The sequence below is a fragment of the Tachysurus vachellii genome, chromosome 12 (assembly GCF_030014155.1).
Source record: "Tachysurus vachellii isolate PV-2020 chromosome 12, HZAU_Pvac_v1, whole genome shotgun sequence".
Taxonomy (NCBI): Eukaryota; Metazoa; Chordata; class Actinopteri; order Siluriformes; family Bagridae; genus Tachysurus; species Tachysurus vachellii.
Genome location: NC_083471.1, coordinates 10,009,782 through 10,037,741, shown reverse-complemented (window position 1 = coordinate 10,037,741; position 27,960 = coordinate 10,009,782). Strand labels below are relative to the sequence as shown.

Here is a 27,960-nt window from a genome sequence, read left to right as displayed (position 1 = left end):
AATTTCTTCTATTTACAGTCTTTCACCAGTTTGATGATGTATGCATGCAAACAGGAAAATGGTATCAGAAGAAGAAAACTACAGTGCTTAACAAAATACGATCCAAATTCATTCGTGCAATGTTAACACAGCTGATGAAATGCACAAATGAGGATTTATCAGAGATGCAAACTACGGCTTTATTTTTTATTACTTGTGTTCAAATAAGACGTGTTAGTGACTCTGAATTGCCCCTAATATTAAAATCCTGGGTAAGTACAGGTGGAATTAGTCTTTATTGTATGCCAGTTTTAAAGAGCTTTAATGAGATATATGTCTGAATCAGAAAAAATGTAAAAATGTATTTGATTATTTGGAATTGTTTTAATTTTTTTTAGAATGATGTAAAGAAAAATCTGGACAAAGCATTTCTGCATACAATTAATGAGTCAAAACTGAACACTCCAGTTCAGTATGTTCTCGCTGCAGCACTTCTTGCTCAGTTATTTCGGATTCAACCTGAGAAAGTTACAATGGAAAAGCTGTCTGGAATTGTCAAACAAAATGGCGAGCTGCATGGCCCGCTGACGAGTCTCAATGACACAGTGAGATTGTGAGTTCATTTTTTCATTAATTGCTGACTTCAAAAGTTTTGATATGTTATTGTTTTATTTATATTACAGTAGTATCCTACAGAAGAGATGGTTCTTAAGACACATTTTGTATAAAACATTATTATTTAATGTCAGTTAATGAAGGCTATATATGAGTGACTGGAGACTAAGAAGTGTGACGAAGACAAAATGGTGTTAGGTGTTAGTAACTGGCTTTTTCTGAGACTTTTGCATTGGTGGGACCTTCTGAGCAGTGAAATTTAGTTTAATGTAGAATCTTTACTGAATTTATATGTAGTCTTCAAACAGCATGAGAAAACTAAGACATGGGAAATAAATGTGCAAGCCATTCTGGATGAGAGAATACAGAATCATCTATATCACCTATATTGATGATATATGTGTAGATATAGGTTATCTATGATGCAGGTGTGTGTTTGCATGTGTTTGACTTAGCTCTGTAGTTACTGGAATGAAGGATACACTTTCTCCACTAAAAGCAAAAAAAAATATTTTCACTGTAAAAATTAAATGATTACATATATCTAACTAACATTCCACATTTCATTGATAATAATAGTGAAATATAGGGAAAAGGTATAAAATAGGCTATATGATTTGGATGAATAGTGACAGGGACATGCAGTTCTGTGATAAATAAGCAGTTTAGTGAATTTGAATCACTCATTCAAGTTTTTGTATAAATGATAATTTGTTAATTAATTTTGTTTCTTTTACAGGGAAATTTCTGAAGCTGTACGTTATGTGTACAATCTGGCCTGCCAAACGTCACCAAAAGCAGCACTTTGGTTTATGGCTCTGTTTTATGCAGTGTCTCCGGACTGTGTTCATAAATTAGCATATAAGCATTGTATGCAAAAATTGTCTGCACACAGGTACAGCTACTAACTGTTAATTCTAGTTCTACTTAACTGTTAATTAAGTTCTAGTTTAAATGATGACACAGGTATATTTAACCCATGTTTTCCTGTTTAAAATCATTGTCCACTTAATCTGAAGTATATTTGTGCTCAATTATTTATTTATTTATTTTTGTTTGCTTTTTACTGAATGAATTTGAATTAGATCAACTAGACAATTTTTATATAAAAATATAAATATAAAAATATATATTCCATAGAAAAAAGTTATCTGCATATTTTTTAAAAATGATTCTTGTACATAGATCTGCACGGTCCAGCAGCAGGATCCTTGGCTCTCACTGCCACAGCCTGGGTTTCATTCCCAGGCAGGGAACCAGCCCAGCCACTTAGGGGTTAATTCTCAATGCCATTCAGCATAAAACATTTGCCAAAATCATATTATGCAGAGGGGGGCACGGTGGCTTAGTGGTTAGCATGTTCGCCTCACACCTCCAGGGTTGGGGGTTCGATTCCCCCCTCCGCCTTGTGTGTGTGGAGTTTGCATGTTCTCCCCGTGCCTCGGGGGTTTCCTCCGGGTACTCCGGTTTCCTCCCCCGGTCCAAAGACATGCATGGTAGGTTGATTGGCACCTCTGGAAAATTGTTCGTAGTGTGTGATTGCGTGAGTGAATGAGAGTGTGTGTGTGCCCTGCGATGGGTTGGCACTCCATCCAGGGTGTATCCTGCCTCGATGCCCAATGACGCCTGAGATAGGCACAGGCTCCCCGTGATCCGAGGTAGTTCGGATAAGCGGTAGAAAATGAATGAATGAATGAATGAATGAATATTATGAGGATTGGGTGATCTGCTGTGACGTCCCTTAACAGGGAGCAGCTGAAGGACAACAGAAAGCTATCCAAAGCTGCAAAATTGATTTCTTATTCAAATAAGTAGATAATGAACTCAGTTTATTTGTTGCCTCATGTAATGAAACTGGTGCTTTGTCATTTTTTAAAATATTTAATTAAATCTCTTATTAAGGGACTTCTCAGAAATGATCGATACACACATTGGGATGATCAAGAGAAAAAAAGAATTCAGAGATGCTGTGTTAGACATGTCTAATGCGGGAAATGGACGCTACCTCGTGAAAATCACCGTTACTCCAGAAGAATTCTTGTCACTGCTGATAAAATGGAAGAAGAGCTACAGTTTACATGTAAGTGTTAATCGAGGAAAGGTTTTACTGTATGCTGCTCTATTTCAGCCTTGTCCAGTTTTAAACCCACAAGCATGAACTTACATCTTAAAAATATCTGTGCAGCATATTTAGTCTAGGATATGTATACTTTTTTAAACAAGAGTAGATTCCAAACAAATAAACACACTATCTACAGTATTTGTATTTGACTTACTGATGAAGAGATGGAAGTACAGCATGTGTAATACTGTATTGTGGCAGAGAATCGAAAAACTGTAGTGGATATAGTACGTCCTCCTAGTTATTTTTGAATCTGCACGAATCAGTTACACCTTGAGAAAGGTTTGGATATACTTTCTATTTGTTTTGTCAGGAACTGCATGAGGATGTGAAAACAGCAGCCTTGCACATTAAGGACTGGCTAAAAGAAAGGTACTTTGATTAATGATTAATGACTAAATCACATACAACACAGTGCCCTCCATAATGTTCAGGACAAAAGCATTACTAAAATTTGTACCCAAACAGTTGACAAGTAGTTAAAGTGCTCAGCTTTGTTTCAGCAGTGCAGCAATAGTAGTTCACTTTGTGCAGCTTTGAGAGATTTTTTGTCTTTTTTGAGATTTTGCTATTTGTCAACATGAGGACCAGAGTTGTGTCAGTGAAAGTTGAGGAAACCATTATAAGGCTGAGAAACAATGATCACAATAAAAATATCTTCTTACACCAGTCTGACAGAGCAGTAATACTCTGGAGGCAGGTGTGGCGTTGTCAAGCAGAATGACAAGGAAAGTCTTCAAAATACTTAAGAGCCTGCAGCATACATGATGAACTTGTATCATAGCGAAGGACAAGAGAAACGGGACTGGCCAAGATCCAAAGCATGGCACCTGATCTGTAAACCCTGGGCCTGCATGATACTGAAGATACAGTGAATTCTGAGGTGTCTACAAACATAAGACTTCATCCTACACCTTCTCAGTGATAAAGCATGTGCCAAGTTTAATTTTTTTAAACTAAAGGGAGGAAAATACATGACTTGCCAAGTCAATCACTGATCTGAGTCCCAATGAGCACACCTTTCTTAAACTGTAGAAAGACCTTAAGGGAACTAACCCCTGAAACAATCAGGAGCTGAAGATGGCTGCAGTACAAATCTGACAGAGCATCACCAGAGAAGATACTCAGCATCTGCTGATGTCTACAAGCACGTGCACTTTAACCCTATTGTTTGAGGTGAAATTTTAATGCAAGCATGCAAAGATTATTCCAACCATTATGCAGGGCACTCCATACAAGGGCAGGCAACTACTGTAATAAAACAATGAATGTTTCTAATAAAAACACTAACTATAATGTTCTTTAATGTGTACATTAACATAATGTAACATGATTCCAACAAGCAGCCAAGAAAGATCAACTTCAGAAGTACTGAAGAGGGATGTACGCTCCTGCCTGGAGAAAACGCTGACTTTCCTTGCAAACTCTTTAGTTGACAGAAACTGGAAAGAGCACTGGAACAATGTCCTGTCAGTACTGCAGCTTCTGAATGCATTCACTGACTATCTGGACCACCTTTCAGATGATATGGTAAATAATTCTTTTGACAGATTATAAATGTGACGCTGTGTGATTAACTATACTGTAGAATTGTGTTAAACAGAGATTACACAAAAAAGAGGAGTTACATTTGTAATGAGATGTTGATGAAATCAATATATAAAGCATGATAACTCATTTTAATTTATGTTCATATATACTGTAGGACATTTGTTAGAAAAGACACATCAGACTAGAGGACATAGATTATGGACATAGATTATGCTGAAGCTAAGCTAAAGTTTAACTTATCAAAATTTTATTTGCATGTAGCAAACTTTTATTCACAAGCTTAAGATGTAACAATTGTGTTTATAAAAATGCATTGGATTAACACCTACACTGTCCGAGAGCAGAACAGGAAGTCTTGAAGCTGTAATAGCTGAATGCTGGGTGCATTATATTTACTGTATTTGAATATTTTGCAGGACTTGAACACAGAAAAACACAGAGCTACTTTTGTAGATCTAACAAAGAATATGTGTGACTGTATCAGACAACACCAACTTGGAAACAAGACCTTGGAATTTAAGGTATTTGTATTTACACTACCGATAACAAGTTTTAACACCACGATTTTTCCAGTTTTTACTGAAATTTTAAGTAGTTCCTGTCCAGTCAATAATCCTGAAATAGTACAAAGGTAAGCAGCAAACTGACAAAAGTATAAGTAAAAAGTTTAGGTTTCTAAAAACTGAAAAATAAACTACATTTCCAAACTACATTACAAAATTGTAACAAAATCTTGCAACTGTTCTGCAGAAATGGAACTAAATTAAATGTTGACAGCTAATGTTCCTACAGGTGTCCTAATAAACCCTCTGTCTGTATAAAAGCAGTGCTGGAACAGATTGTGTTACTACACCCTCTTAAACAATATCTGCTCACTATGTTAAAGTATGTTCATCTGTTATATCTGGAAAAAGTGGCTACTTTGAGTCATGAAATATAGATTAAATTAGATGTCATGATGTGTTTTTTTATAATTGTTTATTTCTTCTATGCTTTAATTACAGAGTACATTACAAGTTTAAATTTAAAAAATGGAGGTGTTCAGTAGTGTTCTTTTGACCAGTAGTGTAATAATTCATTTTGGTTTAACAAAATAATTTTAAATTTGACAATATTCAAATTCAGGTTTCTGTGAGCAGTGAGGATTTCATATTGACATTGTGTACATTGGTATTCATACTTATAGTGTATAAAAACAACATTATTATTATTTATTTATTTATTTTATTTGTTTTAAATTGGCTGTTACATTCTAAACTAATTGAATAACAAGAGGTAGCAACACAATACGGTTGAGGGTTTGTTCTTAAAAGTGTTAATTTCATCATATCGCATATAATGAAAATCAAAATGTCATTATTTTAAAATATACACAGACAAAAGACATAAAGGTGACTTGACTTATTCAGCCACTGAGCTACCACCACCCTATACATAAAATATAATCTAAAACAGGGGCGGTTCTAGACCTTTTTAGGGTGGCTCCAGCCCCCCTGTCTGTGATTATATAAGTATAATTTTTACTTTCAAAAATAAAAAATGGACATGTCGATGGAAAAGAAAATTATTTATCAGTTTTATCCAAGAGCGAATTTTTTTACTTTACTTTGCGTTGTAATCTTTCAAAAGTGCGTCATCAGCTGTCTGCTTTATTTGAACGGAGAAGCTCAGGCACGCGCAGCGTGCACGCGCATTCAGAACTGAAGGCATTTATCTATAACGTTAATCGGCGGAAAACCGCAAAGACAGCAACCAAAAGCAGTGAAATTTCACTATTCTTATTACTAGAGTTGATAGCACAAACAAAATATTAATGCAAACAATCATTTCAATACTAAATAAAAATAACATTTATTGATTTGGTCTTTGCCTTGTGAATATATGTTTATTAATGACTGCATTCATTGGACACACTGTTTGTAGAGAATGCACACATACATGAACTGATTTGAATAAAGACTGGCATCATTACATCATGCATAAAATTTTGGTGTCCACTTTTGCCATTTTAAATAATACCATAACTTTTGGCTTACTATGTAGTCATATAATATAAAACTCTTCTTGTTTTAAATTCTCACTGAGGGCTAAACCCCCTCTAAAGATGAAATCCTAGAACCTCCCCTGATCTAAAAATATTGTGTACATTACTGTACGCATTGTCACAACCAGGGAAGGAAGGAGACAGACCCGTACGCAGGATAGCTTCAAATGAAAGGGGTTTAATAAATAAAGAAGACAAAGACAGAAATGACGATAACTGAAATAATACAAATGACGACACTTAACAACGACTAGACATAACGAAGGGATAAACGTAACTAATGATTCCGCGCTGCCATTGGCAACGCGGCTCACTTAAATATAAAAGACAATGATAACACAATAAGGATCAGGTGTGACGACAGGGAGGAGCAGGCGAAGGCAGGGCAGACACGTGACGAGGAATGACAACAAATGCACATGGCCAAAAAGTCCGGGCTGAGTCCTGACACGCATATGATTTCTTTTTCAGCACTGGAGTGCAGTGTTTAAACTTCAATTGCCAAAAGTTTGGCAAAAACACTGGGAGGAAGTTCTAAAGAAGCAATTCAAAGAACATCTACAAAAGGCAAGTTTCATTTTAAATTAGGGACCCAACAAGAACACATAGTGAACCACGACCTTTGTTCTACCAACTAGAATAACAAATATACAAGAGTATACAAATGAAATGTATCATGATGTATCAGTTACCTTACAGAAAGTAAAAACAAGATAATCTATACAGAAGAATGTAGTACATTGTAGTTATTGCAGTATCGGCTTTAGTATGTTCATTGATTTCAGTAAACTGTTGAATTTCATTAATTGTTTTCCACATAGTTTAAATCTTTATACTATTTATTTACAATTCATGTTTTAGCATTCTCATGATTTATATAATTTCTGTGTAACTGTATATCTACATTTTTATACCTTTTATATGTATTAATTTTTTATTTTTTTATTTTCTTTAACCAGAAAAAGATAACTGATCAAGTTCGATACTGCTGTACTTATACTGATCTTTGTCCAGCAATGGAGGACTGCTTGTTAACTTGTGCTCAAAATGCAATTAACAAGCAGGTCACTGAGGTAAGGTTCATTGAAGGTATATGTTTTCAACATGCCTTCAAACTGAGAATGATTAGTAACCTGATAAGCAAAAAGTTTTTTGATTTTGAGCATAAACATATGGGCATAAGCTTATTGTTTATCGTTATGTTTTTCTGTAGCTGCAAAATAGTTACATTGCTGCAAAACACTGATCTCTTTCTGGATTAATGTCTATGTATTAATTAGTGCAAATTAAAAAAAGTTGTCTACTTGCAAAGCACACATACACACACCATCAACACTTACAGCTTTTAGTCCATTAACATCAGCACTGGAAGCAACACTAGATATCAGGCTCCCAGTGCCAAGTGTAATGTGTAAAAACACTGCAGCAAATTGTGACAAAAGAATTTATTAACCAGACCTAAATTGGGCAGTTTTTTATTTTATTTGTGTTTTTTCCTTTTTTTCCCCTTTTTTAATCAGAAAGGAAGCCAGTCTACTTGGGTGAGACTTCAGTAGTTAAACAATACAAGTCTAAAACAAATTATAATTATTATTATGGATTGTTTTGTGATATGATCTTAACAAATGAAATTTGATGTTAAACAGAGGGAGCTCCTTAACATAATATCAGAGTCTACTAAACCTGGACTACTGTCCTTCGTTATCCAAAGCAAGCTGCGTGACCTAGAGTGGAGCGACAAGGACTTTCTTTTCCTTCTGTATGATGAACAGCTGAGAGAGATTTTTCGTACAGTGGGTAAGATATTGTTTCTCTTTCTTTTTACTGAGGTTTTTTGTCATTTGTATTTTTGTATGTCTATTTGAGCTTTAACTAATGATGATTAGATTTTAGACTATTGATGACACAGTATTGGAATGTGGACAGTCAATACCAGTACAGAAATTACTGGTATAAAAATAACATCTAGCAGACACTCCTTCACTAAAATATTTATGAAACATGGTCAAAAATAAATAAAACCAGAACATATGGTAATAGACCATAGACAATTACTTATAAATTGTAATAATAGCCTTAAAGTACTTAACGGTAATTATATATTTCTTAGCAAATTTCTTCATGTTAACTATGAACACCTTATGTAAAATAACCTAAAACATAGTACTAAGTCTTAGAGCAAACACACTGGTTGTAGAAATGCTTTTTGTTAGACTCTTATAGACTATATATAATTTTTTTTCCTGATATTTACATCTGGATGTGTTAAACAGCATGGAGGCAGACCACCCCATTTTAGGTGGACTGTTGTATTGTAGTAGTAAGTATTGAAATTGTACTCTTCAAATAAGTACCCTAATTTAGGGTCTGCTGATTGACTTGACTCTAAAACCTTCTTCTATTTCTGCTGATGAAGTCCTGTGTTGAGTATCAGTCTGTTTTGAAAGTTCCTTCTAATTAAATTTGATTAATTTCTCTGAATGTGTCTCTTGACATTCAGTAAAACATGGTGGTGGTATCATGACATTGGCTTTCACTGCCGCTGAACTACTGATTGTATCAGACAATGTTCTCTAGAAATATGAATTTATTCTGCCGATACCTGCCGAGATTTAGCAGCCATGAAAGCCCATGCCATGACACCACCACTGCCATGTTTTACTTATAAGCTTGTATGTAATGCATCTTGAGCAGATAGGGCTTTCTACATATTTTGACCTTTCTATCACAGAGGTTCATCTTGGTTCCAGTCACATGTATCAGTATCACTTGTGCGTTACAAGATGTACTGTATAGTTGTGAACAAAATGTCGTATAACACAAATGTTGTATAACACATCTAGATGTAAATATCAGGAAATGAAAGCTAAACTTCTGATCCATCATCCCATAATCATCTTTTGATTTTAAACTTTTGTCCTCAGAGTGTGTCAAAAGAAAAACTTTCAGTCCTAGTACTTTAAGGAGTTCTGTGTGTGATGGTCCAATATGTTTGGCAATATAGTGTAATTAAGTTGCTGTATGAAAATACTATGAACCTGGTGGACAGGTTTACTCCCAGCGGAAGCTGTCATACAGATAGCCCAAAATGCCCTAAATGTACCTGGAGAGCCGGGATGTTGGCCCTTGTCAAACATCACCTCTCTAATCCTAAAGCATTGAAACAGCAAGTCCAATTTATTTAGTTCAAGACCTAGTCTGCACTTTCAAAATGTAGGTTAAAGTGTATTAATAACAATTCTGGTGAGTAATGAGACTTTTGAACATTTCTGCAGATAAAATGCGCATGGAAAATATCTGTATGGCACATCTCCCAACAAAACAACTAATACAGAAAGCTCACAATCTAATGGACCAACTGATCGAGGAAATGATAAACAAGTCAATATCATGCAGACTACTTAATGAAATCATTAAAAGGAAACAACATGCCAACCATTACTTCCTAGGTAAGTTTTAAAGTTTTGATGTTCTTAAATTCTGCCTTTTCTCTAGTTCCCATCTCAACACCAAATAATTACGTATATATATCTTAGGTTGAAAAAATGTGTACAGTACTTGTGTCTACCGATATTTCGCCTGAAAGAAGGAGACAATCTAGTGTTTAAATCACACAAAACATTGCATTGGTTACATTTTATGCATTAAATAATTTTTTTTTGTTAGCATATGTGATAAAGTCCCACAGAGTGTTTTTACTTTTTAACAAACATTTCAATGTTCTCTAAAACCAAATGATTTTTATGAAAACTCTTCCTGTATAGGAAAAAACATGGACAAATTTTTGAAGACAATAAAGGAAGCAGAGGAGGATTTTAAAAAATTTGAAGGCCAGAAAAGAAAAGTGAAGGTGCTCTATGACCTTAACCAAGGCATGCCAGGTACAGTGTCTGTTTCTTTTTGAACAGTTGTATTTCAATCTTCCAACATTTTATATTTCACTGACAGTATCATTCTTTACATGTTTAATATTTAAATAAAATACAGTGGTTTTGTTTGATTGAAAACCCCAGTTTTCTGTCATATCTGTTACCTGTTTGGTCTGTGGTGAATTTATCATTGCTAAAGACTGTTTTCAGCACTAAAACATTTATTTATCATTGTTTTTCAGTTGATGTAATACAACTTGAGACAACTTTGTCAATCGAGCTTGACAAGGAGGAACGATCACTGAAAACTATCATGGGCATGTTGACCAGCGACGAACCTGGAAGTGACACATATTTGGTCAATATACAGTCATTTGAAAAGATTGATTTTCTGTCTAAAAGCACATATTTCAAAGAACTGTGGAGAGAAACAGCAAAACAAGCCAAGAACACAGAGTTTAAGGATGTTCCATTAATTCCACTTGACCAAGTCTACGATAATATTTACAAACCAGCCTTTGAAGAATTTAAAAACTCCTACAAGGCCTTGAGGGACCTCTCGATGACTCTTCAGGACTTGAAGAGTAAACTAGGAAAATATTTAGATAGCATGTCAAACGAACTGAATACAATGGCAGAGGTGTTCAGTGAGGATCCACGTGAATGGATTCACAAGACAGATAAACACATTAAACTTTATAGAACTCTTCAGTCTGCAAAAGAAAATGCAGAAGTGATCATTGAACTAAAAAATAACCTCGGGCTGTGTGGAGAGTTTGATGACATTGATAAACTCAAGGTATGCAGAATAGAAAGAATTTCAACTGCTGAATGCTTTGTTTTTCTTTTGCATGTTTAATGAGTTTACACTGGAACTAGATCTAAATTTGAAAGTGACTTGTTTTTTCCCCTAGACCTAGTTACTTTTCAGGACAAATTAGCATTTTAAATGATTGTCCTGAATATAAGCATTATTAAAAGCATATAGACAAAACTGGATCAAGTCAAGATAAAAGATCATCAACAATACATTTGATTATTACAATTGAAACTGAAAAGATTAACCTCTTTTCCATCTGTCATGGAACAGCAATGCTTGTAATCATAAATATTCTTCTGATGTTACATATTAAATTGTAGTAATATGTAATTACAGAATATGGACTTCAGTTGCTTGTGTGATCTCACTGAAAATGTGGCCAAAGCTGGAAACGAACTGAAGAAAATTCCAAAGGAAACAAATAGCTTTCTAAGACAATTTAATGAATGCATCAGACGAGGATTCATCTCGTGGATTAAAGAAATTATAAAAGGTAAGTGTTTAGAAACCTTAGGTATAATAGTAATGATAATTTAATTTAAATGTATTAGGCAAGTATAATTGATTTGACATGTTTTAAAAGGAATTCTGATTATAATTTTCGCCTCATCTCATCTTTGTTCCGTGATTTCATGTGTTTGCTTTGTTTACCTTTGTTTTGATTCATGCCTTGTCTCTACCCCTGTATTGTCACTGGTAGTTGCACTGATGTGTCTTGATTATTTTGACCTTGTTATTGCCTAATGCCTTGGGTTGTCCACCATTCCTGACACAAGATTTATGTTATTATTAGAATTTAGAAAATGCTTACAGATCAATGCTAAGAAATGATTGTTAACCATTGATAAACCACAGTAATTAGTAGTTTATTCATTACTTTACTTTTACTCTTTAATTTTAGACACCGGAGAGCTAACAGCATTTGTGGAGCTGGCCTCAATCTCTGCTGGAGAAAATGCCATGGACATTGATAAAGTGTGCTATTTCAGAGATGCCATATCTGCTGCTGCACCACTCATATATCAGTTGTCTGAAAGATCTGGTACTAAAGAGCTCCTGCAAGCTATCAATAAGCTTGGATGTGCTTTGGAAAGTGACAAAGAGCTGCAGAATAAACTAGTAAGATGAAATTTTAAACTCTTGTGACAGAAAGTGTGCTGGCTGTTACGTAGCTGTTGTAAGATGAGAGAGATGCAGTGTATGGCCAAAATTTTGTGAACTCCTGATTATCACACCCATATGTGGTTCTTCACAGTTATACAGATTGTCTCTGTGTGCCATAGCATTACTTTTTCCTTTCGCTGGAACTAAGAAACTCAAACCCTCATCTAGCATGACACTGTGCACAAAGCAGCTCCATAAGGACATGGTGTGTTAAAGCTGGAGTGCAAGAACTAGACAGAGCATACTAATGGCATAAAATACATTTTAAATTAATTGAATGCAGAAAAATGCAGATAACAAAAATGCAGATCAGTGCAAGTCATGGGGTCAAAGTAACTGTCTGCAGAGCTCAGAGACAATTCAATTCAAGTTTATTTGTATAGCGCTTTTTACAATTGACGTCTCAAAGCAGCTTTACAGAACATAAACATAGAACAGAAGGTTAATATAAAGAATAAAGATTAATAAAATACAAAATTAAAGATTAATATTAGATATATTTAGTTCACAATGTGTATGTATTTATCCCCAATGAGCAAGTCTGAGGTGACTCAGGCAGCAGTGGCAAGGAAAAACTCCCTTAGATGGTAAAGGAAGAAACCTTGAGAGGAACCAGACTCAAAGGGGAACCCATCCTCATATGGGTGACACTGGAGGTGTGATTATAAATATACAGTCAAACAAATGTTGTATTGATGCAGAAGATCACATGGAGTTCACATCTCCTCTTTAGTATCGCAGAGTCTAACTGGAGCTGGTAGATCTCTAGATGCCTCAGGACTCACAGAGTCGGCCTCATCTCAGTGGAGGTCCAAAATCTTCATTGCGCGGAAGACGATAGGAGCTGGTACAATTTCTGGGTGCCTCGGGATGGGTAGAAAGAGAGAAGCAGTGGAGAGGGATTAACATATCTGGTGTTCATGAAATGTGCAAGTCTGATGTATTAGAGCACAATATTATGGGATGTATTATGTGTATGCCTGACTAAAGAGATGAGTTTTTAATCTACATTTAATCTGGGAAAGTGTGTCTGAGCCCCGAACACTATCAGGAAGACTATTCCGAAGTTTGGGAGCTAAATATGAAAATGCTTTACCACCTTTAGTGGACTTAGATATTCTGGGAACTACCAGAAGTCCTGAGTTTTGTGATCTTAAAGAGCGTGAAGGATTGTAACTGTTACGGTGCAGGACAAAGGCGAGTGAGGATCCAAATGCAGTTTAGAGTTTAATAGTCCAAAACACAAGAAACAGATGAACAGACAGGCAGACAGAACAAGGCAGCAAACAGGGCTAACAGGACACAGGAACAGGCACACCAACATCCAACATCAGACAACGACCAACACCAGGGAAGTGAACAAACAGAGTATAAATAAGAGACAAGAACCAATCACACAGCAGAACTAATTAGAGACAAGACAACACACCTGAGGGGATGAAGGAGTACAATTAATGTCCATGGGAACAAAAGAGTGGGCGGAGCAAACAATTAACAACCGGGAAAGACAGCAGACAGAAACAGGACAGAAACACAGACAGACTCATTACAGAGCCCCCCCCTAGGAGTGGATTCCAGACACTCCAACGCAGAACCGGAGGGCGGCGGAGCGGAGGCGGAACAGGGGGCGGGAAGGCGGGCCAGGTCCATGTGGCGGTAGAGGGCAGGGCAGAGCCGGCGAAGCTGGAGGCCAGGGCGGAGCCGGCGAAGCTGGAGGCCAGGGCGGAGCCGGCGAAAGCAGGAGGCGACCAGAGCAGGACCGGAGACCAGGGTGGCGCCGCAGGCAGAGCCAGCGACCAGAGCAGGACCGGAGACCAGGGTGGCGCCGCAGGCCGGGCCAGAGACCATAACGGCGTTGGCGGCCAGGGTGGTGCTGGAGGCGCTTTGAACCTGTAAAGACGGACAGGAAAGGGAGAGACTGACAGAGACAGGGAGACAAAGCTGGGGACCGCTGGTTCCGTCGACCCGGTCGGTTCGGCTGGTTCTGTCGACCTGGTAGACCCGGCTGGTTCTGTTGACCCGGTCGGTTCCGTTGACCCGGTCGGTCCGGCTGGCTCGGTTGGCCCGGTCGGTCCGGCTGGTTCTGTCGACCCGGTCGGTTCGGCTGGTTCTGTCGACCTGGTAGGCCCGGCTGGTTCTGTTGACCCGGTCGGTTCCGTTGACCCGGTCGGTCCGGCTGGCTCGGTTGACCCGGTCGGTCCCATCGACCCGGTCGGTTCGGCTGGTTCTGTCGACCTGGTAGACCCGGCTGGTTCTGTTGACCCGGTCGGTTCCGTTGACCCGGTCGGTCCGGCTGGCTCGGTTGACCCGGTCGGTCCGGGTGGTTCTGTCGACCCGGTCGGTTCCGTCGACCCGGTCGGCCCGGTTGGATCCGGTGTTTCAGCGGGTTCGGCAGGTTCGGGCGTTTCAGCAGGTTCGGGCGTTTCAGCAGGTTCGGGCGCTTCGGCAGGTCCATGCGCTTCGGCAGGTCCATGCGCTTCGGCAGGTCCATGCGCTTCAGCAGGTTCGGGCGTTTCAGCAGGTTCAGGCGCTTCGGCGGGTTCGGGCGCTTCGGCGGGTTCAGGCGCTTCGGCGGGTTCAGGCATTTCAACAGGTTTGGGCGCTTCGGCAGGTTCGGGAACCTCAACAGGTTCATGTGCTTCAGCAGGCTCGGGCGTTTCAGCAGGTTCGGGCCTTTCAGCAGGTCCATGCGCTTCGGCAGGTCCATGCGCTTCGGCAGGTTTAACAATTAACAACCGGGAAAGACAGCAGACAGAAACAGGACAGAAACACAGACAGACTCATTACAGTAACGTGTTAGAAGACTAGTTAGATACATGAGCTAAACCATTAAGAGCCTTGTATGTAAGTAGCAGCAGTTTTTGTAATCAATTCTAAACTTAACAGGTAGCCAGTGTAGAGTTGATAAAATTGGGGTTATATGATCATATTTTCTTGTCCTGGTAAGAACTCTGGCAGCTGCATTTTAGTCTAACTGTAGCCTATTTATTAAAGATGCAGGACAACCACCTAGTACTGCATTACAATAGTCCAGTCTAGAGGTCAGGAAAGCATGAACTAGCTTCTCAGCATCGGATACAGTCAGGATGTTTCTCAGCTTGGCAATATTTCTAAGGTCGAAGATGTGACCTTAATATGTTATAGGTCTGATATGTTATACCTCTATCTGTCACCTTACATTATAAACATGTTCTAATATTTTTAACAGAAAGACTCCTGCACCAACATGGAGTGGCTCAAAATTGCCTATGAGACTCATGGTTCTGTTGAGAGGTCGTCTTTGCAACAGGCCACAGATATCAATGACAATGGGATTTACATAATCAAAATTCCATCTGATGCGCAGAGAAAGGTGAAATATTCAAATCTGTTACTTATTACACTCAGTTTATAGCTTATTTACTGCATATATTACAAATGCCCAGTGTTATGAGATTCTCTTTTCTTACATTTCTTCATAGAGCTGCTCTAGCTGTTTATGGTTTCTTATTTTATTTATGGTTATTTGTTAGAATAAATTAAAAAAACAAAAAGTAACCAATAGTTACTGTAGTACAAATTTACAATTTAATGTAGATACAAATTTACAAATTTTATCTTGCAAAAGGTGGTTTAGTTGTACTAAATGACCCCCTAGATGCAATCCCTAATGATGTTTTACTTTGTTTTTAAGATTAATCTAGAAAATTGCCTCACATTAAGGTGCAAGGAAAAGTTGTCTGATGGACAGGATGCAAAATACAGAACATACGGTCTTGCTGAGCTTCAAGATCTGCACAACAAGCTGATGCTGATTACTGTCAGTGTTAAAAATCGAGAGGATGAAATCACAACCTACATTGAGGTAGGTTTATGATTGGAGTTATAATGTTCTCCACCACTTTTAGCTGTGATGTGTTTACATATATATATATATACACACACACATAAAACTTACTTAAAAACTAAATGGCTCAGAATCAAATGCAAGTTAGTTTCATTTCATTTTTGTTTTCATTCCTCTTCTGGCAAAATCTGTTAACATTTTTTTTTTTTACTTTTTTCCTAGCTTTTTGCAAATTCCAAATACATCCCTACTTTTTATCCTATCAATTTGATCCAAATTCTTCACTCAAATGTCAAGCAAAGTGATGTGGTTAGTAAATACTGGAGTAATGCTAAAGGTTAAACATCTGATTACAAAAGACTTTTTAGAGAATCTTTGTTGTTTTCATCATTTGTTAGCCAGTTATGTAGCTACCTAAGTTAGAAATGACAACCTTGACTAATTAAAGAGCAGGGAGGATCATGTCTGGAAGGTGTTTTAAGGAACAGGCCATTACTTGGTAAGGCAGAATATTTAACATATTCCTCTGCAATACCATGGAAAAATTTGAAAATAACCCTACTTTAACATCATTACTCGGGTTTATCAAGACCTTCAGAAAACAGGAATTTTAAAGTCAGGTGTGTTGAAACTAAGCTGTGCAGAGCAATAGATCTACCGCAGTAATAACAACACTTGCTATTCAAAAAAAAGGCTATAGTATTTATCTCTTTTTTTCAGATTTTGGAGCAGATAATAAATGTGGGAAAGTGCTTCCTTGACCTCCGTGATGCTGGACATATTCTCTTTAAAGACTGGGAGATGACTGCCTACTGCCAACAAACACATGATATTAAAATATGGGTGAAGTTTGGTATTGCAAATGTAGAGATCAAAGGTCACAGATCGTTGCTAGTTGAGTTGAAAGGACTGTGTGAAAGCATGAGGAGCTGTCTCTGTGAATGGTTAAAGTACACAGAGCAGAAAAGGAACACTTACTACTACTTAAATTTCTTCACAGCAAAGCAGCTAGTCTATCTGTGTTGCTCTGTGGCTGAATATCGGATTGGGTGGAAGAACATTAGCACTAGTCTTCTCAACATGTTAGCCATCATGAAGGACGACATCCAAGAAAGTGATCTGCAGAACGCTCTCACCAGAGCACTCGAAACCCCAGTTGAAAGTGCTGGATCCCAAGCATCAATCGAGCTTAAGAAGTTCCTCAGTGATTATCCAGACATGATAGAGTATTTTCTCGATACTGGTTTTACAGAGGAAGAGACCAAAGCAGCAATTATATATTGTGAGGAAGATGAGCAAGTAGAAGGAGGAGATACAGACTCAAGGACTGTAGAGGAATATCGAGACAGTGTGATGCAATGCATTGATGATCATCAGAATGATGAAGAATGGGTTAATGAGTGGTGTGAGAAATACGAGACAAGGCGGGATAGTGTCCTTAAAAATCAAATGAAATTCAAAGGTGGACTCACGACAGAAGAAGTTTCTTTTTCAATGACACAGGAGCAGATTGCAGCAGCATTTGACAACTTGGAAAATTCTGATGAGAAGATTGTAATGCTTTGGAAGACATACCACAACAAACTCTCAGGACTCGTATCAGACAAGTTTGTAGACTTAGATGTTCTTGGAGAAACCATGAACCATCTTGCTAAATCTGCTGAAGTAACTGTGACACGAAAACTGCCAATCACTTTGGAAAGGGGCAAACCCAACCTGATTTCCTGTAAAGATATTGAAATGCTTCCACTTTGCTTATCACTGTACAGTGATAAAGAGCAGTCATTGCCAACCTATGATGAAATTCTGGTCTGTACCTCTGAGACGACTGCAGAAGAGGTGGAACTGATCATTAGGAGAGCTGTACAAACTGGCAGCACACATGAGAAGATCTACTGCTTACTGAATGCAGACCAACTAAATCATGATGTGTCTCGGAATTTCGAGTCCATTTTTTACAAAAAAACTCAGGAGTCACATGTCCAGGGAGGCGCGTCTAAGAACGATTACCAGTTAATTATTTTTTGTGACTCAAAGGCATATCACAGTTATGTTGCCACTGCTTTTGACATGTTTAAGAGGACGGTTACCGAGAATCCAAATCAAAATGAGGAAATTAAACAGTACCTCCTTCACAAGCACCAAACTTCCTCAGAAGCTGGAACTGCATTTACAGAATTGAACCAACCTGATAAATTTCAGCTGAAAACAAAAATCATTTTCTCAGAAAATGCAGGAATGGGTAAGAACCCTTCAAATTAAATATAATTAAGAAAGATAATAACACTTGTAAGTGCTATTTTAAACTGATTGTGTGTGTTTCTCAAATGAGCTGAATGTTCTGGACCTGTGTCCTTTTGGACTTGATTATTTTTTTAAATGTGTTCTACAACAGGAAAATCCCTGTATGTGAATAATCTTGTGAAAGAGTCTGAAGGAAGCCTCAGAAGTGCAGGATTTACTCATAAAACAATCCGTATAAACCAGTCGCACCTGAGGACAGAGGACATTGTCTCTGAGCTGCGGCAGTATGAGGACAAACCCACAGACAAATTCCCGAGAATCTTTCACTTTGACATTCCTCCTGTGGTTAGTATTTTTATTGTATAATATGTTGGCAACATGTAATCTCGATACCCTAGTTTAAAACAGAATCACAAAGAGAGTAAAGCACTGGTTATTAAGCAGTAATCTTGTGGTTTGCAATTTATTAAGTGTGCTCATGAAGTGCTGAAAAAACATCACAAATAATCCAGAATAAAGGGTTGGTACATCAGTTGTAAAAAGGTGTGTGATCAGTTAGCTGGTAACTGTGTATGTGACACTACACCTAGTGTGTGGGTGTTGTAGTCACTGTTTGTAGTTCATGGTGCATTCTGGGAAATGGAGCTTGATGCTGATTCTGGAGATGACATGACAGCTGGGAGTTTCTGTCCTGAGTTGTGTGATGGAGGCCGTTCTGTGACACTGCTAAATGGCGATAAATCGCTAAAGGCTGAGAGACATTCCCCACATCTAGTCTACTGTGAACACAACTCTGCTGTACTGTATATCATTTACTGACTCCCGCACTAAATTTTCTGTTCAGGTGACAAAAGGACTGTACACCTTTCTGCTGCAGCTGTTTGTGTTGAGGTGTTTCCAGAGCCCTGATGGGATCATATGGAGATACAATCACTCCCACATTTACTTGGTGGAATACACAAAACGAAAGCACAGGGAATGTGACCGGCACAGCTCTGAGGTAATCACCAGGCTTAGATTTAATGCTGTAAATATGTTGTTTAATGCTAGATACTCCTGATTTCATTTTTGGACTGGATTCTGCTTTATTATAATGCATTTTTATTTCATAAACACACACAAGCTTCTCTAGCAAGTGGGTTTAAACATCAACTGTATATATCCTGTAATGTTAAAAGGCGAGTCCTTCATGTAGTGTATTCATATTTATTCAGTTTTCTAGACATTTAGAAAAAAAACTTGGTTAATTAAAATCTAATGTATTAAAGTTACCTTTTATAAATATTGTATTAAGGTGAATTAAGATCTGGTTTTAAACATTTAGTAAAACCATAACTACTTCTGTAATTATTTTTACTCTCAGATTTCATCTCAAGTAGAAGATGCATTTTTGGAAATGTTGCCATCTGTGAAGTGTCTTTCCCCTGAGGAAACCCTGAGACACCTAGAGCAGCAAGGATCACATGATAAAGACTACCAGCTCATGGACAATGCAGAGTTTCGTAGTGAAGCCTTTCAGCGCACTTACCAGTACTTTAAAATCTACAGACTAAAACAAGACCAACTGGAGAACTTCTCGTTCAGTCCTGGATCTGTTGAAGATTCACCAAAAGAATGGTTGGAGTGCCTGTTGCAGTTCTGTGACATTAAAAACCCATCTTGGGGAGAACTCAGAAATTTTACACACTTTCTAAACAGTCAGTTGAAGAAATGTGAGCAGTCTATTTTTTGTAGCGCTGCGTTAAAAGATGACCTGACAGGCTTTAAAAAATTTGTTGTGAAATTCATGATGACAATGTCCAAGGATTTTTCCATGAGATCTCTGAAGACATCGGATGACAGTGATGAGACAGCAGAAGATGGAGCAGCAGAAGACATAGTTCTCAGAGAATTTCAGCTGCGAAGACGATGGGAACAACAGGCACATCCTTACATCTTATTCAATGCGGATAATGAGTCCATGACGTTTTTAGGATTCCACATTCACAATTTAGATGCAGTTGATGCTCAGACTAAGGTGGTAGTGGAAAAGAGGATTATTGATAAGAGACTTTTTAGCCAGTTGTCAGCTCAAAGAGTGCCCTTTAACATTAACTTTGAGCAACTGCACCGTGTTGAACAACTTGATATTATTGGCAGAGTGCTAGGAGTCAGTACTGTGATGGATCCAGATGATACGTATCAGTTGACTTTAGATAATGTGATGAAAATCCTTGCGATTCACCTTCGATTTGAATCTGACATTCCTGTGATCATCATGGGAGAAACAGGATGTGGAAAGACCCGACTGGTCCAGTTCATGTGTGACCTGCTGAGATCAGGGAAGCAGAGACAAAATCTGATTGTAGTGCGAGTGCATGGAGGCACATCATCAGAGGTCATTTACCAGAAAGTGAGGAAGGCAATCGAGATTTCAAAAGAGAACGAAAAGTATAACTTGGATACAGTGCTGTTCTTTGATGAAGCTAATACAACAGAAGCTGTTAATGCAATCAAAGAGGTGATGTGTGACAAGACGGTGAATGGGGAACGTATTGATGCACCTCGCCTTAAGATCATTGCAGCGTGTAATCCCTACAGAAAGCACTCAAAGGAGGCCATAGAGCAACTGGAAAGAGCTGGACTGGGATACAGAGTCAGAAGTGAGAATACGGAGGAGAAACTTGGGCAGATACCAATGCGTCAGCTGGTCTACAGAGTTCAGCCATTACCACCAAGCCTTACTCCTCTGGTGTGGGACTTTGGAAAGTTAAATGAGCTCACACAGGAGCTTTATATCACACAGATGGTCAAGACTTTCTTTTGCAAAGAAAACCTCCCCAATGCTGAACAGCAGGCTATATTTACAAAGGTAATCTCTGCCTCTCAGAAGCATATGGCAGAGCTTACTGATGAATGCCGGATGGTCAGTCTCAGAGACATAGAGCGATGCTTGAAAACAGTCATGTGGTTTTATCAACAAAGGCACAAATTATTTAAGGAAATCGACAAAATTAGAGGAAACAAAGGAGGCGTTGATGATGATCTGGTGCGATCTCTTATACTTGCAGTCGGAGTCTGCTACATGGCTTCACTAGAGAAACGAAATGAATACTTGGAACAAGTTTCAAAAGCTTTCTCTCTGTCCTGCAGTGATATTCGGACAGAGATTGAGCTTTGTAAAGATGCATTCATCTCAAACGTCGACTGTCCAACTTCAGTGGCAAAGAATGAAGCTCTGAAAGAGAATGTATTCATGATGGTTGTGTGCATGAACTTAAGAATCCCTTTGTTTCTGGTTGGAAAACCTGGAAGCTCAAAGTCTTTGTCCAAGACAATTGCTGCTCATGCAATGCAGGGCAAGGCTTCTCCAAATGATCTTTTTAAAGGATACAAGCAGGCACAGCTGGCCTCATTCCAGTGCAGCCCACACTCATCTCCTGATGGCATCATCTCAATATTCAGGCAGTGCGCACAGTTTCAGAATGAGAAAAATTTGAACGAATATGTTGCTGTTGTGGTCCTGGATGAAATTGGATTGGCAGAAGACTCTCCAAAAATGCCACTGAAAACATTACACCCCCTCCTGGAATACGGATGTGTTGATGATGAAAGTCCTAATGAGTTCAAGAAAGTTGGATTTATTGGAATTTCCAACTGGTCATTGGATCCAGCAAAGATGAATCGTGGTATTTTGGTTCTGAGAACATCTCCTGAGACAGAGGAGCTGGAAAGCACAGCTCGTGACATTTGTTCAAGTGATAAGGAACCAGTCAATACAGAGATTGCATGTTTGATTCCAAAGCTTACCCAGTTCTACTTAAAAGTGCTTAAAGAACAGAAAACTGAATTCTTTGGACTCAGGGATTTTTACAGTCTCGTAAAGTTGATTGTGTCTTATGCCGTTACAGAAAATGGCAGTCCATCAGATGAGGATCTAACGAGAGCTGTGCAAAGGAATTTTGATGGTTTGGATTCTCTCAATGTTTTGGACATTTTTTCAACTCTTTATAAATCAAGAACTAAGAAATGTGACACGGTCTCACTTCTCAGAGAAAACCTGGACATAAGGACCTCAGGATTTACTTCCAGGTACCTTCTTCTGCCGACAATCAATCATGCTGCTCTTCAGATTTTAAAATCCCAGAACATCATTGATGAAAGCAGTGTTGAAATCATCTTTGGCTCAGGATTTCCACATGATGAGGAATACTCTCAGGTTTGTCGCACAGTAAACAGAGTAAAAACATGCATGGAGACAGGAAGGTCAGTTGTCCTTCTCAATATTCAGAGCCTATATGAGAGTCTCTATGATGCTTTGAATCAGTGCTACGTAAAATTAGGTGGGAGTTACTACGTCGACCTGGGACTAGGATCCCATAGAGTTAAATGCAGAGTCAAAGATGAATTTCGACTGATTGTCATTGAAGAGAAGAGAACAGTGTATGAGCAGTTCCCAACACCACTGCTAAATCGACTGGAAAAACACTGCTTGGAGATGAGCAATATTCTCCCAGACCATGCTCAGGAGATGAAGACTGAATTGGAGGACTGGCTAAACCTATTTGTTACACGGGATTCAAATAAACAAAACCAGCTCCTTACCACCAGTAGGAAATACGACACTATAGTTGGCTACACAGAAGACACATGCGCGTCTATCCTTCTGGTGTGCGCTCCACAAATATTGTCCCAGGAACTGGATCAAGATGAGAGAGTGAAAGTTCTTGAAAAGGCCCAGGAAATGCTTCTACAGTGTGCAACCCCAGATTCAGTTTTGAGAGCAACTAATTACATGGAGGAACATTCTGAGAGATTTCTTGAGGTGTATTTTGCAAAGCAGCCACATGGCAACCTAATAGAAGCTTTAAGAAAATACAGAGAGACGGAAACCGATGGAATTTCCCTTGAGGTTTGCTTTCCATGTGTATTTGTATTTGTCACTTCATAGAATTCTATATAATAATGCATTGAATTAATTGTTTTATTATGACTCATTATTTAAAACAGGTATCCACATATTCTCGACTGCTCAATAAAAGAGATGTGGAGAAAATCAGTAAGGAGCTTGACATTGTGGAATGTGATTCCTGTCTCTTCCTGCTGAATGAATTTTACACAGAGCAGTCATTTTCTCAAACAGTGAGGTAATAATGTTACTGGATGTAATAATAATAATAATAATAATAATAATAATACATATATAAACAATAGAAATATCTTAGAATTATTTTACAATGATTTTAAGTAAACAAATTCATCTATACTATTCTAAAAGATAATCTGTAGACTTGTTGGTGCTTTCCAGTATTGTGACCAAAGTGATTTTGTTTCTTTTAGTGAATTTGTTGCTGCTGATGCAGGAGCACGCAAACTCCTGCTTCTGCAGTCTTACTTTAATGATCCAAAACAAAGTCAGCGACTTCTCTTCTGTGTGAGGTAAAAACAGAAACCAATGAATAATATATTACTGTACTGTATGTTCATGGGTTTTGCATGTTTTCAAGTATTAAATTTGTTTATAAGCAGAGTTGGACATTTAAAAACTGGCACTTAAGAAGTAAAGATTAGCAAAACAACCAAGGAATATGTACAGTAACCTCATGGGTGCCTGTCAAGCAAACCCATGGCCACCAGCATGCCTCTTTATAGGCCCTTGGTCACATACCTGCAAGTAGCGCAACTCGCGATACCTGTGCGCGCCGCTATTTAAGACCCTGAGTTTCGGCACTCGGTCTGTAGATATAGTCTGTGCCAGAGTTAGAGCAGTAATACATATCAGAACACGTAGCGCTCTGAGAGGCAATATGTATACACACCAAAAGGAGTTATAAAAAAAATTCTGCATGGCATAGCGCTCTAAGAGGTAATATAACCACTAGGAGGTCGAAAAGAAGAAGCATTTTGATTGAATTTTCAGAGTAATAACCTGTATTGGAGCGCACATTGCTCTGAGAGGTAATTTTCCATGAAGCAAGGAGTTTACGCTTCTGTGATCATCCCTGACTGATTCTTCCATGACTGCCTGGTGTAACGATAGAGTTTCAGTCACATGATTCAGGGAGCTGCTTTGGGCATCCTGCGTCAACACAAGCGTTTCACCCTCACTTTTTTGGGTCTCATATATATATATACGTATATATACGTATACAGGGAGTGCAGAATTATTAGGCAAATGAGTATTTTGACCACATCATCCTCTTTATGCATGTTGTCTTACTCCAAGCTGTATAGGCTCGAAAGCCTACAACCAATTAAGCATATTAGGTGATGTGCATCTCTGTAATGAGAAGGGGTGTGGTCTAATGACATCTACACCCTATATCAGGTGTGCATAATTATTAGGCAACTTCCTTTCCTTTGGCAAAATGGGTCAAAAGAAGGACTTGACAGGCTCCGAAAAGTCAAAAATAGTGAGATATCTTGCAGAGGGATGCAGCACTCTTAAAATTGCCAAGCTTCTGAAGCGTGATCATCGAACAATCAAGCGTTTCATTCAAAATAGTCAACAGGGTCGCAAGAAGCGTGTGGAAAAACCAAGGCGCAAAATAACTGCCCATGAACTGAGAAAAGTCAAGCGTGCAGCTGCCAAGATGCCACTTGCCACCAGTTTTGCCATATTTCAGAGCTGCAACATCACTGGAGTGCCCAAAAGCACAAGGTGTGCAATACTCAGAGACATGGCCAAGGTAAGAAAGGCTGAAAAACGACCACCACTGAACAAGACACACAAGCTGAAACGTCAAGACTGGGCCAAGAAATATCTGAAGACTGATTTTTCTAAGGTTTTATGGACTGATGAAATGAGAGTGAGTCTTGATGGGCCAGATGGATGGGCTCGTGGCTGGATCGGTAAAGGGCAGAGAGCTCCAGTCCGACTGAGACGCCAGCAAGGTGGAGGTGGAGTACTGGTTTGGGCTGGTATCATCAAAGATGAGCTTGTGGGGCCTTTTCGGGTTGAGGATGGGGTCAAGCTCAACTCCCAGTCCTACTGCCAGTTTCTGGAAGACACCTTCTTCAAGCAGTGGTACAGGAAGAAGTCTGCATCCTTCAAGAAAAACATGATTTTCATGCAGGACAATGCTCCATCACACGCGTCCAAGTACTCCACAGCGTGGCTGGCAAGAAAGGGTCTAAAAGAAGAAAAACTAATGACATGGCCTCCTTGTTCACCTGATCTGAACCCCATAGAGAACCTGTGGTCCATCATCAAATGTGAGATTTACAAGGAGGGAAAACAGTGCACCTCTCTGAAGAGTGTCTGGGAGGCTGTGGTTGCTGCTGCACGCAATGTTGACGGTGAACAGATCAAAACACTGACAGAATCCGTGAATGGCAGGCTTTTGAGTGTCCTTGCAAAGAAAGGTGGCTATATTGGTCACTGATTTGTTTTTGTTTTGTTTTTGAATGTCAGAAATGTATATTTGTGAATGTTGAGATGTAATATTGGTTTCACTGGTGAAAATAAATAATTGAAATGGGTATATATTTGTTTTTTGTTAAGTTGCCTAATAATTATGCACAGTAATAGTCACCTGCACACACAGATATCCTCCTAAAATAGCTAAAACTACAAACAAACTAAAAACTACTTCCAAAAATATTCAGCTTTGCTATTAATGAGTTTATTGGGTTCATTGAGAACATGGTTGTTGTTCAATAATAAAATTAATCCTCAAAAATACAACTTCCCTAATAATTCTGCACTCCCTGTATATATATATATATACAGTCACAAGCTTACCCTCTGCACTTTCACATTATTTATATTTGCACCTTTTTAATCCTATCCTGTCATCACTCCCTATCCATATGTTCAGCAAGTTTCTGATCAGCTGTAGACAGCCCTTCAGGTGATGTTCCTCAGGTCAGCAGCTTGGAGACGGTCGCTTCTACAGTTCCAGAACCCCGACCCCCCCGCCACAGGGCTGCCAGGGGGCTAAAATGCATTCATCATGCAGTATTTATTTGTGTTTGAGATGCAGCCCTCTCAGTTCCCAAAATTGCCTAATTGCCTGGGCTATGGCCGTTTGGCTGACTATCCTATGGTTGGTTCATTTATCGATGCAAAGCACTTTTGACCACCCTATTGGGATAGGAACTCTGACCTCATCCCCACTTTGCATACGCCAGGGCATACGCTCGGTAGCCAGCTATACCATTGATTTCCGAACTGGGCACATAACCATGCAGACAGATCGGCACACCTTGCACATTGGCCCTCCTACAGAACAGCTGTCACTATATGTCACTCTGGCTTCCGAGTTACGCCTTATGACTGGGCCATGCAGTCAGTCATGGTCTGTGGCTCTCATATGCAGTTAATAAATGCCCTGGCAGTTTTCCAGCACCTCATCAACGAGGTCCTCAGGGAGACCCTGAATGCCTTTGTATACCCGGACAACATTCTCCTCTTCAGCAGTTCATGGAAGGAACATGTCGTACAGGTCCGCCGAGTCTTGCAGCTTCTCCTTGAGAATGGCCAATAGATGAAGCTTGGGAAATCACAGTTCCATGTGAATACCACCACTTTCCTGGGCTTTTTGGTCTCTACGGATGGCCTGAGCTTGAATCCATTCAGGATCAGGGCGGCCAAGGAATGGCCTCAGCCATCCTCAGTCGGTGCAGTCCAATGCTTTCTGGGCTTCACTAACTTTTTCCAGCACCTTGTGGGCAAATTTAGTACCTTGCCCATTCCACTTTGCGCTCTGACCAAGAAGCTTTAGGGGAGGTTTGTACTGTATGGACCGTTGAGGCCCAGGAGGCCTTTGAGGCCTTGAAGGAGAGGCTGATTTCGGCCCCCGTGCTTCGGGTGCCTGATCCAGAGGTCCAGATCATAGTTGAGGTTGACGCCTCTGACATAGGAGTAGGGGTCTTTCTGTACCAGCGGTCAGGAGCAAAGAAGAGCTGCACACATTTCTCTTGCTGGCTGATGGTGCCAGAGAGGAATTACGATGTAGGGGACTGTGAGCTCCTGGCCATTAAATTGGCTCTGGAGGAGTGGAGGCATTGGCTGGAGGGGGCCAAGCACCCATTCCTTATCCAGACGGACCAGAAAAACCTGACCTACATCCAGCAGGACAAGAGACTGAACCTCGACAGGCCAGGTGGTCCCTGTTCTTAGCTCGGTTTGATTTTACCCTTTCTTTCAAACCTGGCTCGAAGAATGTCAAACCAGACACACTCTCTTGCCAGTGCGACCCCCAGGCAGAGGACCCCAACGTTCAGAGGTCCCCTGATGCAAGCACAGGGTTTGCTCTGGCCCTTGCCTATACCGTCCCGTCTGTGGTCACTCCTATCCCTGGATGTCATCACCGGCTTGTCTTGCTCCCAGGGAATGAGTGTGATCCTGGTGGTAGTGGACCAGATTAATCACATGGCTTACCACCTCCAGCTGCCCCAGTCCATGACGATCAACCCTACATTCCATGTCTCCAGGCAGAAGCCAGTCCTCTGGAGGTCTCTAGAACCCTCTGTTGGCCGGGTCACACTTTTTGTTTCTCTTTGTAATGCTCCTGTTGATCTCACATTTTGCTTGCTGCTTTGCCTTGCTCATAGTCTGTAGTTGTTGCCGTGAGGTTAACTCAATACAAGTTATTGAAGACATTGCTTATTAAGACATTGCTTTATTTTATTCTGTTAACAAATCACTTTAAGATTGTGAGCATAATTAAAATGTTTACATCCAGCACACAGGATGTAGGCACAATTAACTCTGCTAAATAGAAGGATGTGCTGGTTTATATG

At 39.3% G+C, this 27,960-nt stretch overlaps 1 protein-coding gene across 1 annotated transcript in view; it reads left to right on the top strand.

Annotated features, from left to right (window-relative positions):
* Window positions 1-27,960, top strand: part of LOC132855416 (E3 ubiquitin-protein ligase rnf213-alpha-like) — a 63,205-nt gene that overhangs the window by 7,839 nt on the left and 27,406 nt on the right. The window contains exons 11-34 of the mRNA XM_060884347.1: window positions 19-251; window positions 378-592; window positions 1,334-1,489; window positions 2,497-2,674; window positions 3,030-3,088; window positions 4,060-4,246; window positions 4,684-4,788; window positions 6,783-6,878; window positions 7,271-7,384; window positions 7,832-7,852; window positions 7,958-8,108; window positions 9,587-9,760; window positions 10,076-10,192; window positions 10,423-10,979; window positions 11,337-11,493; window positions 11,902-12,119; window positions 15,373-15,516; window positions 15,838-16,008; window positions 16,711-18,232; window positions 18,386-18,579; window positions 19,079-19,234; window positions 19,598-23,125; window positions 23,224-23,360; window positions 23,554-23,652. Of these exons, the coding sequence (XP_060740330.1) occupies window positions 19-251; window positions 378-592; window positions 1,334-1,489; window positions 2,497-2,674; window positions 3,030-3,088; window positions 4,060-4,246; window positions 4,684-4,788; window positions 6,783-6,878; window positions 7,271-7,384; window positions 7,832-7,852; window positions 7,958-8,108; window positions 9,587-9,760; window positions 10,076-10,192; window positions 10,423-10,979; window positions 11,337-11,493; window positions 11,902-12,119; window positions 15,373-15,516; window positions 15,838-16,008; window positions 16,711-18,232; window positions 18,386-18,579; window positions 19,079-19,234; window positions 19,598-23,125; window positions 23,224-23,360; window positions 23,554-23,652 (8,689 nt within the window). The remainder of the gene's footprint in view (window positions 1-18; window positions 252-377; window positions 593-1,333; window positions 1,490-2,496; window positions 2,675-3,029; window positions 3,089-4,059; window positions 4,247-4,683; window positions 4,789-6,782; window positions 6,879-7,270; window positions 7,385-7,831; window positions 7,853-7,957; window positions 8,109-9,586; window positions 9,761-10,075; window positions 10,193-10,422; window positions 10,980-11,336; window positions 11,494-11,901; window positions 12,120-15,372; window positions 15,517-15,837; window positions 16,009-16,710; window positions 18,233-18,385; window positions 18,580-19,078; window positions 19,235-19,597; window positions 23,126-23,223; window positions 23,361-23,553; window positions 23,653-27,960) is intronic.